Below are 14,371 nucleotides of genomic sequence, written 5' to 3'. Positions count from 1 at the left end.
TAAATTATCTAAAAACTTGTTTTATCCAATAGGACCATAAACATTATACCTGTGTTTTGTAGGAGCAAACTTTGAACAAACATTGAAAAGAACAAAGGCATATTAAACACAAATCAAAATTTAGAAATCTATTAAACACAAAATTAAGACAAATCTAAAAATTCAAAAACCGAACAAACAGCCACAAACTAGAAATGTTAAGAGAGAATTAACAAAAACAATATATAAGAAAAGGAATATAGTCTCTAAAACCCACAAGGAAAAGGGGAACGCTCCATGTTTGTACCTTTCAATAGTAGGAGTGTAATAATACTACAGACTGCATTTAGAACAAAGTATTATCTAAATGTTTTTAATCCAATTAGTAACAGAAAAACAAACTAACTACAAACAAACCAAAATGGGGATTAAATCCAAATATTTTCGGTACAAGAAAGCTCTTTACCAGGTCGGGAAGAAAACAAAACGTCGCATTTTTTCGGAATACACATTGAACAAGAGAATTTAGAGAGAGGGAGGGAGAGAGATGTGAAGAGTTGTTTATGGCTTACGAGGTGGCGAACTACTGCTACTGCTCCTGCTGCTGCTTCTTCCTCTCAAAGGCCTGCACATCAATAATACTACAATAGTTAAGTATATATGTATATTAATTATATAAGATTAAGAGAGACTTAATGGTGTTTGGGTAGATGGTCGAGATTGAAGAACTTCAAAAGTCATTCCCAACTTACTAGTTACTACAAATCAAGCACCTACTCATTCAGTTACCTAGACGCTCAGTAGAAAGAATATCCATGTTTAATGGTGCCCAGTAGTTTATAGTTTATGTCTAAATTCACTAATGACCAACTGTAGATGTCTTTTGTAACTCTTTGGGCCAGGGCTTCTCCCCCCTCCATTTTTGCTATTTCATACACCAATGAAATTGTTTCTTTAAAAAAAAAAGGTACCTAGCAGTTTATGTATGGACTTGGAAAAATATTTGTTTGTATCCATCCCACTGGCATCACACACAAGCAAAAAAATAAAATAGGAAAAAATAAAGTGAGCTACATGACAGATAGGTAAAAGATAGGTGAAGGCTGGGATGCACCTATGTATTTTATGAGATTTAAACTTGAAGCAAACTGGGTCTCCAAAAACCTCGAGCATTTTCAAAATATTTTCAAGATATACTGATATTTTATGTGACGCATGGGATTATGATTACCTTCTTGGACTGCGAGATACCCTCCTGGGGACCTGTAAATATAAAATAGAGAAAAGTGAAGGGACTTAATGCAGGGAAAAGTAAAGCAATAAAAAGAGTAAGAATGGCAAAGATCAAACCTTGCGTGGACTAGGTGATGCAGAGTAGGATGATGATCTCCCACGCCTACCGGCAGCGCCTGGCCGACCTCTGCATAGAGAGATCACCATAAAAAAATCCAAAGATAAATAAATGGATTATAGCAGGCATTAAAAAAAACAAGGGTACTAGCACTGTGGAATAAAATATGGTTAAGGAAAAGTAAACCATCGCAGAAAGGGTAAAGTAGAAAATGATATCATTATTTTTTTAAATTGAGATACCAAACTTCCATTGAAATGAAAGAATACACCAACTAAAAAAATGACCACAAAAAAGAGAAGCCTGGCAACGAAGTTCAGAAAGTGGACCACCTCAATATAATAAGCGAGTAATTACAAAATGACCGAGTCACTAAAGCCCAAGCAGAAATGTAGTTTCTAATGAGGACCAGACAACGCTAAGAGATCTTACCCACCCCAGGAAATTCTATTATTTCTCAGATCAAAAACCCCACAAATGGAACAAAGGATACGACATTGAACAAGCCAACTAGCCACAGATCCACTTTCATAGCATCCTTCGCAGAAAGCTAACTTTACAATATAATTGTTATCCATTAATATGCAATTGTGTACATATATTTTTTGAGAATTTGGAGATATTTCTGATTGTTGTTTCTAAAACAAAATTTTAGGTAATATTTTAATAATAGGAAATTGAGATATTTTAAAGCATAGTTTCTAAACATCATTATAATATCTAAATAAAACCCCATGACCACTAGACAAGACATCAAAGCATTTTAAGCCTACACCCCCCCCCCCCCCCCCCCCCCCCACATTGTCTAGATTGAAAGGATCCCTCAGGGCCCAACGGAGGCTATAGAATATGGGATGCTGAAAAACAGGCAGTTGACTTACAAGCCGAAACCTAGAGTAACTCAAGAGTTTTCTAAAAGGATTTTGGATAGCAAATACTCCAAAAAAAATGAGAACAAATCACAAACTTCACAAAAATTTCACTAACTTTCGACATGGCTACACCAGTAAAAATTTTTAGCTCAGTGCTAGCAAGGCTCTGTGATGGAAATTTAGAGGAGCAAGGGGAATCATCACATTTGTTTTATAGCTCTCACTTGTGGATGTTCAGAAAGGGTTCACTGTGATTATTTTTCTTTTTTGATCAATGCCCATGATAAGCTTCTGTGATCTACTTCATCATTTAATTTATGCACCACAAACACAGAGTTGGCAAAAATTTACTTAAAAAGGGATTTGATTAGGAAAAAAATATATTAGATGTCTAGATCTATAGATACTAATAGTCTTCCTTTAAAAGGCAGTTAGCTGGTCGTGACAGAAAAATACATTAGGCATCAAGTTACCTCCGTGGTGAAAACGATCGGGAGCGTGATCGAGCTGGTCTTCTAATAGGCGAACGACTTCTTCTACGAACTACTGGAGACCTTCTTGGAGGACTACGAGCACGTCGAGGTGGTGTGCTGAGAAAGAAACACAATTTAACTATGCAACTCTCATATACCTAAGTAAAAACGTAACTGAAACCACTGAGTTAGACTAGACCACTTTCAAGAAAAAACTTGCTCAATCACAGTGAACAACCAATTAAAAGCTCTAACTGCCATGCTTCTAATTAGAAAGTAATCAAGCCCTCAGTCACCAGTCTTCTAATTACCTAAGATTAAACTATAGGACACCTTTGTATGGAAGCAAGTAAAATTTTAAAAAGTCACATGAAGAGATACACTATAGCTAATACTTCATTCGAAGTCTGCAATAGCATTATAATAATTTGTGCAGTAAGCCATAAATAGTCAACTTTTACACTCTATGATAGATTTGTGAGGTTAGAAACTATAAACATCTTTGTGTATCATTCACAGTGCAAAAGAAAAGACAACTCAAATGCATAGTACCGGCGCCTAGGAGGTGGTGGTGAACGTCTTCGAACAGGACTTCCACGAATTCTTCTTGGGGAGGGCCTATTCAACCAAAGTTAAACAATGTCAATGCTCCCAAGTTTCCCCATTTCAAGACAAGGAGATAGATTGTGTGTGTGTGTGTGTGTGGCTGGGAGGGTTGAAGAGTTTGGGGACGGTGGTCAACCTTGGAGGAGATCTATGTCGTCTTGCCAAAGGCGATGGGGAACGGCCACCCCTCATGGGTGATGCAGGCCTCCTTCTAGGAGGAGGAGAATCGCGACGAAAAGGAGATTCTATGCGGCGGCGTGGAGGAGAGTCCGGACGACGACGTGGAGAATCAGGTTGTCTTCTAGGAGACCCACCTCGTCGAGCAACAGGAGAGCGCCTTCTAGGTGAAGGAGGTTTTCGACGAGGAGAAGCTGATGTAACAAACCAGACATAAATCAATAAAATACTGATAGGGACCAAAAGATAAAGATAAGTTTGACATTGCCCATTACACCATCAAAAACAAAATAATATAGTAAACTTCAACAGTTTGATATTGGAGAAAATAATTATCGAGAGTTATACGTTCTCTCTGTCTTTTCATGTCATCCTTCTCAGCATCAGGACCAACATTTTCAGGCTTAGGACCATCTCTCTTTGGAACAGTTGCTACAGTCCTTGGAGGTGTTGGCATCTTTTGTCTTTGAGGCAGTGTAAATCTTGCTCGTATAACATTCCCATCAATTTGGGCCTACATTTAGCCAATTATCACAATCAATTACCAGTTACGAGACTATATCAATAGATGCACTTCAAGTACTTGAACATTTATGCAAAACCTACACCATCCATGTACACTTGGGCTTTTTCAGCGTCAGATCTCGTTTTAAATTCAACATATCCATATCCTTTAGGAAGGTTTACCTGTAAGCATTATAACAGATGCATCAATATATTATGCAAGAAAAAGTTCTTCAAATCCAATATACATGTTAGAAACTCACTGTGCGATCCATTGCCAGCTCGACATTGACGACTTCACCAAAATTACCTAAAGGGTATCAAGAAAGGGGAAAAAAGGAAATTCGTAAGAGCTATACCATTTTTCAGAAGAAAAAAAATGCATTTTAAAAAAGGCAACAGGATTACCTATTAAATCTAATACACATCAAACCTACTGAACCATAAGGATGTTTTTGGAGGAAAAATTCTATTTGATGGTGAACCCTTTGATTGAATGAGACCAACAAAATTACAACTAATTCTATACAATAGATTCGTGAAAAGAATAAGAAACTATCTGGAGTTTAGAAACAGCTGAGAGGAAAGGAATGAGCATGCTGCAGTAACTTTACATATCAGGCAGGAGGAAGAATAGTAGAAATGACAAATTATCAACTATTAAGAACAAAAAAATTTACTTAGTTGGTCCTCCTTTTAGATGGGGTGTTTCATGGGCGTAATTTTTTTTATGCCCTTGTATTCTTTCATTTTTCTCTCGATCAAAGTTGTTATTTCTATCCAAAAAAAACATTATGGTCAACCATCACTACAAACAAATTGAATTAAATCTACTACATAAATACATATGTTTACACAAATATACCTGGTTTTTTCTTACAATACAAAATACTAAATTTGTGAAGTCGAAGTGTTGTATGAATACTTCAGATGGTGTGAATGAAGCTTGAAATAAAAGTTCATTTTGTCCTACACTTTGGTTTAATCGATGTATTCATCATATAACATTTAAAAAAGAATGATATGAAAACAAAAAAGTGCATTGATCAATCACAATAATTGTTTGAAGGCTAAAGAGAGCAAGTGAAAAACCATACTGAAAATTTCTCTTAAATGACCCTCATGGACATTCCTACTCAGTGCGTCAATGTGAAGAACAAGTGATTCGCGTACAGGAGATGGTTTCCTGAAACCAAAAGAAACAGTGTGAAAAACAAATTATATAAATATGACTTACAGAAAAGGAAAATATCACAAAAAGAAAGAAGGGGATGTAAATCATTGATATACAAATGCACAACAAAATGAAATATTAATATAAACAAAATGAAATATTAATATAAACAAAATGCATATGTCGGTTTTCTAATAGTCAGGGCATAAAAATTGCAAGTGGTTATAGATTACAAAAGATAAAATTTACATTTGCAAGACAATTAAAGCTAATAGAACACTGTTTATCACATTCAAGTTCAACAAGGGAAGACAATTATTACAATTTGAAATAATGCAATACTCACACCACAGTTCTGAAGAAATACTAAATTCAAAGATTTTCTTCTGTTTTATAGATATTTAATAAATTGAACCCTGTTTTAACTGAATAAACAATAAGGGAGAATGAGCTCTTTTTAAGGAAATAAATTAACAAATTACGAACGAAACCATATTTAAGCTTAAGGCAAATGGTGTTAATCCATCGACGGCAAGTCCAAACCGAAGCATCGTACTTGAACAAAGATAAACGAAATACTATAAATTGTTCCCTAGCCATCCCTAACTTGAAACTTAAATGAAACAAACAGCTGAATGAAATCATTGAAGAGGCTCGATAGTCTTTAACGAAAGACGGGCATAAAAAGCCGGGGCAGAGCATAAATGTTTGACTTATTGGAAAATGCATGCCATGAACAAATAATGAAGAGACTTATAAATGCTAGTGAGAAGTTGGATTTGACTGTAGAATGTAGAAGGAGACGTTGTAACCTGGGTGGCGGAGAACTTCGTTTAGCTGGAGGAGGTGAAGGACGAGACCTCCGAGCTGTTTCAGTCGGACTGAAAAACAAATGGAAATGTAATTTGTATGTCTAATACAGGAACACGAACATCCAATAAACGGCGACAAAAAAGGAAATGCTGAATCGACCAGATTTCCAGGCACAAAAAACCTAATTCTGATACTTCCTCCCACACAAGCACAAAATTTAAAACCCCGTAACGAGAAATGCAAGCTGAAGTGAAAGACAAACCTCTTTCTCTGAGGAGGGGGGCTTCTGCTCCGAGAACTACCGCTGCGAGAGAGAGACGAAGACGAAGAAATGGACCTGGAACGAGAGCGTGAGCGGGACACAGATGCAGACCTGGAGCGCGAACGGGAACTGGAACGGGAATCAGAGCCGGAGAATGAGCGGGAACGTGAGGAGGAAGCTGAGCCCGACGGCGGCGAGCGACGGCCTCTGCTTGGTTTCGCCATGGCCGGCAATGGGTGCAGAGTGAAGGTTGAAACCCTAACTTAAACCCGTCAGAGACAATGAAAAGGAAAAGCGATACAGAAAAATAGTCGAGATGTAAATCTGCGGAGGTGAAATGACCAAAAAGTTAAAAGAGAGGAAACAAAAATAATTTCTTTTTCTAAAGGAGAAATTGTTTTAAACGTTAAAACATCTCTAAAATACAACTAGGAGGATTCAAGCCTAGCAAATTTGATGGTGCCAACTAAATTTGATGGTTGAGCTAAATTAAAACTCTCCATTACACTTTATTAATAGTTGAGCTAAATTACTGTTAAATATTTTATTTGAATATGTTTTGTTAGATTGCTTATATTTGCAAAATCATTTTTTCGTGAGATGAAACGTATTTGTATTAATAACTAATGTATGAATTGGTCTAACACGATTCTTATTTTACTTAATAGAAATTTTAATTAAAACATTTCAAGATATTCAATCAAAGAACTGTTAATTTGAACATATTGTATTTTTTGCCCCAAATAATAGAAAGACTTAGAGGGAGCGATGGTATTTGGTAGAAATTACTATTATAAACTACGCCAATTACACTAATTAGCGTAACGATAAAAGACAATGGAAGTTCAAATATTCATACTCCATATTTAGTGGAAAAAAACAAATTGATCTAAAACAACTCACTAAAAACTTATACAATTATCTAAGTTCGTCGCATCTTGCTCACTGGAGGCCAATTCAATCATAGTACTTAATCACATCATCAAATCATAAAACTAAATATACACTACAATTTTTCTTAAAAAGCAACTTGTTTGTTTTAATCTTTGTAAATAGTTGTTGGAAAGTAGTCGTCTATAGTTGGAAACTAGTCATTCATAGTAGTTGGAAACTAGCCGATATTTTGTTATTTCTCTATATAAAACAATTTCATTTCATACCACTTAGTTTTGATTTTTCTTTTTTTACCGGCGAACCGTGGTGTATCTATAAATTTTATATAGGGACACTATATAACAAACACACTAAAAAAATATTTTAAAAAATACTAATTAGCTTTAAAAATTAATTAATTTAATATGTAATACAATTATCTTCATTTTAGAAAATTAAATTATATTTCTTTTTTATATTAATTGGATATATATTGTATTTTCAAACAAAAACCGACCATGTGAAGGGAGCACATGCCCCATAAACCGTTATAAATTTGCTCTTGCAGATGAGTGCATGTTTGAGTTTGGAAATTGTGTATACCCTGGAAAAAAAACTGACAATTGTAATTTAACACTAAAGTAACGTAAAATTTTACTTTCAAAACAGTGAATTTTCCACGGCACAACAATGATCTAAAATGGGTAACTTTTGAACACTCATTTCCTGACAATATTATCTCAAACTTAGAGACTCTGCATAAAAGCACGTCATATGTTTTTACGACTAAAGAGTATATAGTTTGAATGCTTCCACGTCTTATTGTGCCAAAAAAAACATAGTCGTTCTGTGACCATTTATCATTAAAGCAAAATTTAAACCAGTGCCAAAGACAAGAAGAAAGCAGTATGAACGTCCAAAGCAAAGACTAGCAAAGATTGCTTCCAACTTTAAGCTCACTGAAATGCATACAGCTCAAAATACAGTTATTTCAGTTTGGGCACCAGTTAGATATACCTTCTTTCGGAGTTCATGTGAATTTACAATGAAACATAGTGGGGAAAAAAGAGAAAGAGACCCGAAAATCTCAACATACAGCCATAGTGATGCAGAAAAATGTGCATTTCTCAATAGTCGTACTAACACGGACGATCTATTTCAGTTCTTCCATGGAAACAGAAGCATCCGACCGTCGTCTCTTGGCTTCATGGTCACCCAATTGCAAGGAAACACACAGGTCTTCGCAGTCGCTTCGAAGCAAAGATAGGTTTTGGGAAACAGCACGATCCAAAGTGCTGTTTTGATGAGAGGGAGAGCAACTGAAAAGGCTTGGAATGAACTGATGTTCCACACTGGGAGCCCTGTTCATCCCTGGTTCAAGATGAAACTCGGTCTCCAGGAGTGGCCGGTCTTTAGCTGAAGGTTCTACTTCTGTAGGCATATGCTGGATCTGAAAACCCAACTGCTCAGACTTCTCTTCACTCTTCTCCTTTGGCAGTGTTGTATCGGGAGGAGAGGAGTCTCCAACAATTGACCCGATTACGGTTGCAGATACAGTTATTTGCTCTTGCACTGCCGCTGCATATAGTATTAATAAACAGAACAAAAATGTTTATCAGAACCCAACCATAGGAGTGAAACTAACCAATATAAAACCTAAAACGATAAATGAAAAAAAAAGTAGTTCACATACCTCGAAGGCAAAGAAACACGTTATATTGACCATAAAGAATGAAATAAAAACAGTATACATTCATTAATCTCCAGGTTTTTCAGACTTTCAGTTAATTTTTATCATCTTATCCTCTCTCTTCTCTTCACACCTCTAAAGCAGTTGTCAGTCAACGTCGTTTATCTAACATTATAAGATCCATAACGGAGTTCTATCAAACACATGTTTTGCTCAAAGCTCTCTAGATATTGCTTTTGCAATAAGCATAATAAGCCAATTCTTCCGCTCGCAGGGACTGGTTCACTTTGAAGTTATGTGTAGAATCATGATATATTTGAAGGAATCTCGAGGAAAAGGTATGTCGTTTAAAATGCACAACCATCTACTGATTTAATTTTATACTAATGTCCATTGGGCAGGAAGTACAACGGATAGAAAGTCTACTTAGAGCCATTGTTCACTTGGCAGAACAGGAAAAAACAAAATGTGGAATGTAAAAAAAAAAAAAGTAATCTTTTGTTTGCTCAATGTGGTGGATAGATGAACGTCAAAGCAGAATTTAGGGCTTTCACATATGAAATATTTGAAGGAATATGGATAAAAAAAATTACTTACAAAATTGAAAGTTTTTCAAAATACATACTTGTGTCCTACGACGAAAAGGTTGTGACCTCTACAGCTAATAACAGAATTTTTTTTTAGTACAATGAGGATGATGAGGGACTTTGAACCAAAGAACTTGTGACTAATAACAACCCGTATACCAATTGAGATATGCTCGCTTTGACATAGCCCACAACTCAATTCAAGGACAAAAGTATATCAAAGTCGACAGGTACTCTATTATAAAAATGAAATGGTATGATATGTATTCTTGATTTTCCAAGTAGAGATCAAACTGTTGATGTGTTTGACTAAACAACTACTAAAAGTAATATTCTAGAAAATGATTGACAAGCTGACAATAGATGATATATTTAAACCAGCTTAAGGAGGACCGTTGATTGTAAATATGTTAATAAAATGAAATTATTAACTACATTTGTATATTGGTTATGTATCTTTCTTTTTATGGATTAAGTCTTTCTCCAATATAAAAAAACTATGTATCTTACAATTGACTTCTTGGATTGGAGTCAAATAATTTATTCCATTCAAATTAGAGAGAACATATAGACATTATTGAAAGGCTACCTAAAAAATTTATGTGCTACCTCAGAAGAGAGACATTTGGGAGAAGCAAATTAGAAATACAAATGCTTGATCAATGCAATTTTTCAGTTATTGAGAGAAGGATATTAGATGCTTTTGAAACCTAACCTTTGAGCCCTTCATCACTTGTGATTAGATCAAGTTCAAGCAGATTGAGAAGGCGCCCAAGATCAACACCACTAGTCCAATTCTCAGGAGGTTGGCCGACTTTTAACTTAAGCCGACCTCGGTTAGCAGTTCCACCCCATATAATCCCAATTGGTTGCAAAGTATCTCGATTCTCGCCCTTTAAAATGATGAGGCTTCCACTATCTCCTTCGAGATCGAAAGTCTGTTGATTCTCACCTACAACGAGAAAATCGGTTAAGAAGCATATCCCTTTCTCATCATTGTACTCGAGAGCATAGGCCAAAACAGTTCCTGTAGTCAAGCCAGAACTTCTTCCAACTTTCACCACCTGCTTCCCTATGAGAGTACTGATAGGTGATTGCAAGTCGATAAACTTCACATCACCGACCTGTCCCACACCTTTTACAGACGTAGTGACAGTTGACATGTCAAAATCATCAGCAAAAGGAATAAATGCCCCGTCTGCCCTGACAAACGTCTCTGCAATTTAACAAAATTAGAAGAAGTGCACCGGGCTTGGGCTTGCCAATGTTTGGAGCGATGAAGTAGAACAATAGAGTAGATTGGAGTTAATGAGCTACATGTCCTTTTATCTGTTTTTGAGCACATGATCTCTAGATTCGTCACAGTTATTTTCCCATTTCATTTTGATTGTATAAGGTGACCTAATATATAAGTTAACTTGCTTTTCTAATCTGCCTTTGTACTACTTGGAGTTTATGCTCTTTTTGGCATAAGCTATATTACCTGGGTTTATTCCAGCAAAAATTCCATACCAAAGCTCGTCAGTGATGAATGAAGTAGCTCTCTCCACAGCACCAAGATACACCCCAGGCCCAAGTGTCGGTGGAAGAGGGTGAAACATTTTCTGATTAGGATAATCTAAATCAACTGCAACATGACGGTTTGTGAGAAAACCAACTTGTCGACCGCCTGTTTGACTTCTTACTATAGCGCCCAAGGTTCCATAGGTCTCTTGACTGGCCACCTGATGAGGTAGTAGAATTAGATTCAAGTTTACTGATACTAGTAGAATTTTTTATAAGGACATGCCTAGAATTTAAGCCATGCCGCAGGATAAACTTAGGCAGCTAGGCAGGCAAACTTTCCTTTGAAATCAAATTCCCTAAAACATCCAGTCTACCAAAAAGGACGTGAAAAATGAGCAAGTACTACCAACTTTTGAGCTTATGAAACAGCCATTTGTGCCAACCATTTAGAAACTACTACAGCACAGAGATTGCTAAAATCACCCATGATGTTATCACTAATCAGTACAGGTCCATTACTCCCCAAAGTTGTAATCGGTTCAAACTGGTGCTAGGCATGTTAAGATGCACACGTCGGGTTTAGGACATATCCCTCATTTTCGAGTATATAAAACAACTTTATGTAATAACGTTGGCAAAGATTATAACAGGAAAGAGCCAACACATGAGCAAAAAATCCTAATAATCATTTATACTCTCATTACTTAATCCTTGGGCCAAGATAAAGTATCTTGGAACAGATTCATGTTGAAACAAGATGATCTTGAAAGATGCCTGCATAATTAGTTGGGAATTTCACATTTAGCCCCAGTTGTCGATCAATCTCTCAAATCTTCCCTCGTGTTTTCTTATGCCATTTAAGCACTTCTATTTCGTATAATTGTGAGTTTTTTGGTCACTAGTTGCAAAGAAAAAGGAAAGTACCTGAGAACCAGAGCCAATGCATGGATCAGAGCCACGCAGATCATCAACAATTTCAGTGTACAACTGTTCTTTAGGTGCAGGGTTGGGTGCACCAAAATATGAGAATTCTACAACATCCACATCACACCAGACACCACCTGGCCCCTGAATAGAACAAAAAATCTAGCATAATTATTAAAGATCAAAGTGAAATTTAAAATACTGCTACTTTACAATCACAAGAAAGATAAGGAAGGGATTTGAATATAAAGTAGAAGGGCTTCTTCTTCAGACCTCCAGAGCAGTGGGCAGGCATTGGATAGGACTAAGCCATTGCTTGTGAACTTTCCTGGAAACAAAAACAAGAATAGCAGGAATATCAGTCAGTACACCCTTTCGAATACGGAATCCAATCGCCGTTCCAAGACTGTAACAACGCAGGATCTTGCTATGGAAGGCTCTTATTGTCATGAGTTCGAGTAATGTGTTTGCCCGCTGCCCTTTTGGTAAAGGATGAAGGATATCTGGTAGCACCCCTTTCTGAAGATTTGCAAAATAATTTGCCCTTTCCTCCGTACCAACGCTTAACCGGATTGGGGTAGGCCATGAAAAGTAAGCAGTATTGAACCCAAAATGCTGTCCAGCAGATGCAAATGGCTGAAGTGTAGGTGAGCTGAAAGAAGGTAAATCGGAGTGACTGCAGCAATTTCTTTCAAGATCCAGCGCTGATTCCTCGGATGGGGTCGAACCAGAGCAGTTGATCCTCCTATTGTGTCTTGTTTGCTCCATTATATGGCTCACCTAGTGATACAAATAGTGAAAGTAAATCAACCAGTTGATGGAATGACAAGGAAAAGAGCCAGTAGCACTGCAATAAACTGAGAAAAAACTAATCAAAACATAACTACGTAACTGATAAACGACCAATAGAACACCCCCCCAAAAAAAAAAAAAAATAATAAAAATATTTATATTTATATATGTATATAGGAATTGATAATGTGTAGTTTTTTAAAATACAACCTGTGAAGTCATATGTTCATTTGATTCATGATGTTCAACATCTCAACTATTAATCTGAATTGAGGGTGAAAGCTCATGCAGTTAGGTGTTAGGTTAAGTCTTGCAACCCTAGTGTTTAGTCGAACCATTGACATTCAAATCCTGAGCAGACTGTTGGTGATATGCCGGAGGATAAGTTACAAACTCAAGGCCTCCTACTCTAATATGATGTTGAACTACCAACCAGAATACCTAAAAGCTTAAGCTACTTAAGCTGATAGATTGATTAAGTTATGTCTAATATTCTATATAGTAGCTCAATTTATGGATAAGCAGGAATAACATCCACATAGGGAAAAGTAAGTTATTATATCCAATTTCAAGACTCAGAATTGAAAGAAACAAAACAAAATATTAACAAGTTGCAGTGGTTTGCAAAAGACAAGCTGATAATGGTTAGTTTATTTCAAAAGGCAACAATAAAACTAATCAATTGGAGCATGACACTCAATGATAAAGCCAGCCAATACATGAAAGGACAAGATGGTATTGTGTACTCCTAGTTCTCTCCCTTTAGAAAAAACCATGAACATGTAAAAAAACCATAAACATGCGTGAGATAATAAAGGAAACTATAAACAAAAATAGCAGTAAACAAATTTGTATTTCAAAGAAAAAAAGTAAAAGAAAAAAAACACAAAACACAACAGTATTAGATAATCACAAACCCAGCAATCAAACATAAAAAACAATCAAATCATCCCACAAACAAGTAAATAACAAAGAAAGAAATCAAAGGGCAACCTAGAGATGACAAATCAAAAAGGAAAAGGAGAACTAAAACTCACTCCAAATAATGAGGAATTTGATGAAAATGGCACTGAGAGCAGAATTTAGAGTGAAATCCTTAGAAAGAAAGGCTAACCCATTGAAGGTTTGAACAAAATTAGAGCATGGGTTTTGGTCAGAGAGAGGAACAAACACAGAAAAGTAGAGCTGAGCTGAGGCTTCTGCACATAAACATTGAAAAGTGAAGGTTTGAAAGAGAAGACATTGGAGATGGGAAAAAGATAAAAGGTAAAAGGGAGTAAGTGAGTGGAGGCATTTTTTTAATTCGCTTAACAAAACAAAGCTTAACCGATGGTGGGAAGACGTGTCCAACAGTGATTACATTCTTCCACTAATTCTATATGTTTTCTTTTCTGTTCAAATCACAATGCTCTGTTTGGTTTGGTCTGAGCCCAATCGTTTTTATTTTATTATTATTATTTTTTCAATAACAAACATTGTTTTAAAGTAATTATAACGTGAATTTTCAAATTTAATTTAATCGAACAAAACAGTAAAATTTATTAAAATGTACCAAAAGACGGTAAAACTAGCGATCAAATTGAACAAAACTCAAATGTTAAAGTTAAATCGTAAGATTTTGAATTTTAGAGATTACATTAAAATCAATCTTAAAATTTAATACCAAATGTGTAACTTTTTGAAACTTAATAACTACACAAAAACTAGATCCGAACCGAGGAGTTAAAATGACCTTTTTTTCTTTTTGCTTTTGTATTATTATTAACGTATACAAATGTATTACTCGTC

The 14,371-nt window shown here is 35.9% G+C and overlaps 2 protein-coding genes across 3 annotated transcripts; both read right to left on the bottom strand.

Annotated features, from left to right (window-relative positions):
* Nucleotides 1-223: 223 nt before the first annotated feature.
* On the bottom strand, nt 224-6,536 carry LOC101216970 (serine/arginine-rich splicing factor SR45). Its single transcript, XM_031884699.1, has 12 exons — nt 6,212-6,536; nt 5,949-6,017; nt 5,060-5,148; nt 4,226-4,272; nt 4,065-4,145; nt 3,807-3,972; nt 3,418-3,652; nt 3,228-3,293; nt 2,676-2,792; nt 1,330-1,399; nt 1,211-1,242; nt 224-604 (listed from the first exon to the last, which is right to left on the bottom strand). Exons 1-12 carry the CDS (start codon nt 6,433-6,435, stop codon nt 541-543), a joined length of 1,260 nt encoding a protein of 419 aa, XP_031740559.1. The 5' UTR covers nt 6,436-6,536; the 3' UTR covers nt 224-540.
* Nucleotides 6,537-7,993: 1,457 nt separating this feature from the next.
* Nucleotides 7,994-13,894, bottom strand: LOC101217211 (protein NARROW LEAF 1). Of its 2 annotated transcripts, none has more exons than XM_004144590.3 (6): nt 13,621-13,894; nt 12,065-12,571; nt 11,792-11,935; nt 10,845-11,085; nt 10,077-10,577; nt 7,994-8,662 (listed from the first exon to the last, which is right to left on the bottom strand). In XM_004144590.3, the coding sequence occupies exons 2-6, from the start codon at nt 12,557-12,559 to the stop codon at nt 8,238-8,240; spliced, it is 1,806 nt and encodes a 601-aa protein (XP_004144638.1). In that variant the 5' UTR covers nt 12,560-12,571; nt 13,621-13,894; the 3' UTR covers nt 7,994-8,237. The 2 variants fall into 2 exon arrangements, with proteins under 2 accessions (XP_004144638.1, XP_031740176.1); XM_031884316.1 differs by having other exon boundaries at nt 12,065-12,648; nt 13,621-13,870.
* Nucleotides 13,895-14,371: the final 477 nt, after the last annotated feature.

This window comes from Cucumis sativus, chromosome 4 (genome assembly GCF_000004075.3).
Source record: "Cucumis sativus cultivar 9930 chromosome 4, Cucumber_9930_V3, whole genome shotgun sequence".
Classification (NCBI taxonomy): Eukaryota; Viridiplantae; Streptophyta; class Magnoliopsida; order Cucurbitales; family Cucurbitaceae; genus Cucumis; species Cucumis sativus.
The sequence above is the reverse complement of the archived record's forward strand: the minus strand, read 5'-3'. Positions and strand labels throughout refer to the sequence as shown.

Coding starts and splice junctions, on each gene's coding strand:
- LOC101216970 (XM_031884699.1), bottom strand. CDS start 6,435: ATGGCGAAACCAAGCAGAGGCCGTCGCTCGCCGCCGTCGGGCTCAGCT. Junction 4,273..5,059: donor TCATTTAAGAGAAATTTTCA/GTATGGTTTTTC, acceptor GATACCCTTTAG/GTAATTTTGGTGAAGTCGTC. Junction 1,400..2,675: donor CGATCGTTTTCACCACGGAG/GTAACTTGATGC, acceptor CTCTCTATGCAG/AGGTCGGCCAGGCGCTGCCG.
- LOC101217211 (XM_004144590.3), bottom strand. CDS start 12,559: ATGGAGCAAACAAGACACAATAGGAGGATCAACTGCTCTGGTTCGACC. Junction 11,936..12,064: donor GCCTGCCCACTGCTCTGGAG/GTCTGAAGAAGA, acceptor TGTTCTATTCAG/GGGCCAGGTGGTGTCTGGTG. Junction 11,086..11,791: donor GCATTGGCTCTGGTTCTCAG/GTACTTTCCTTT, acceptor CTACCTCATCAG/GTGGCCAGTCAAGAGACCTA.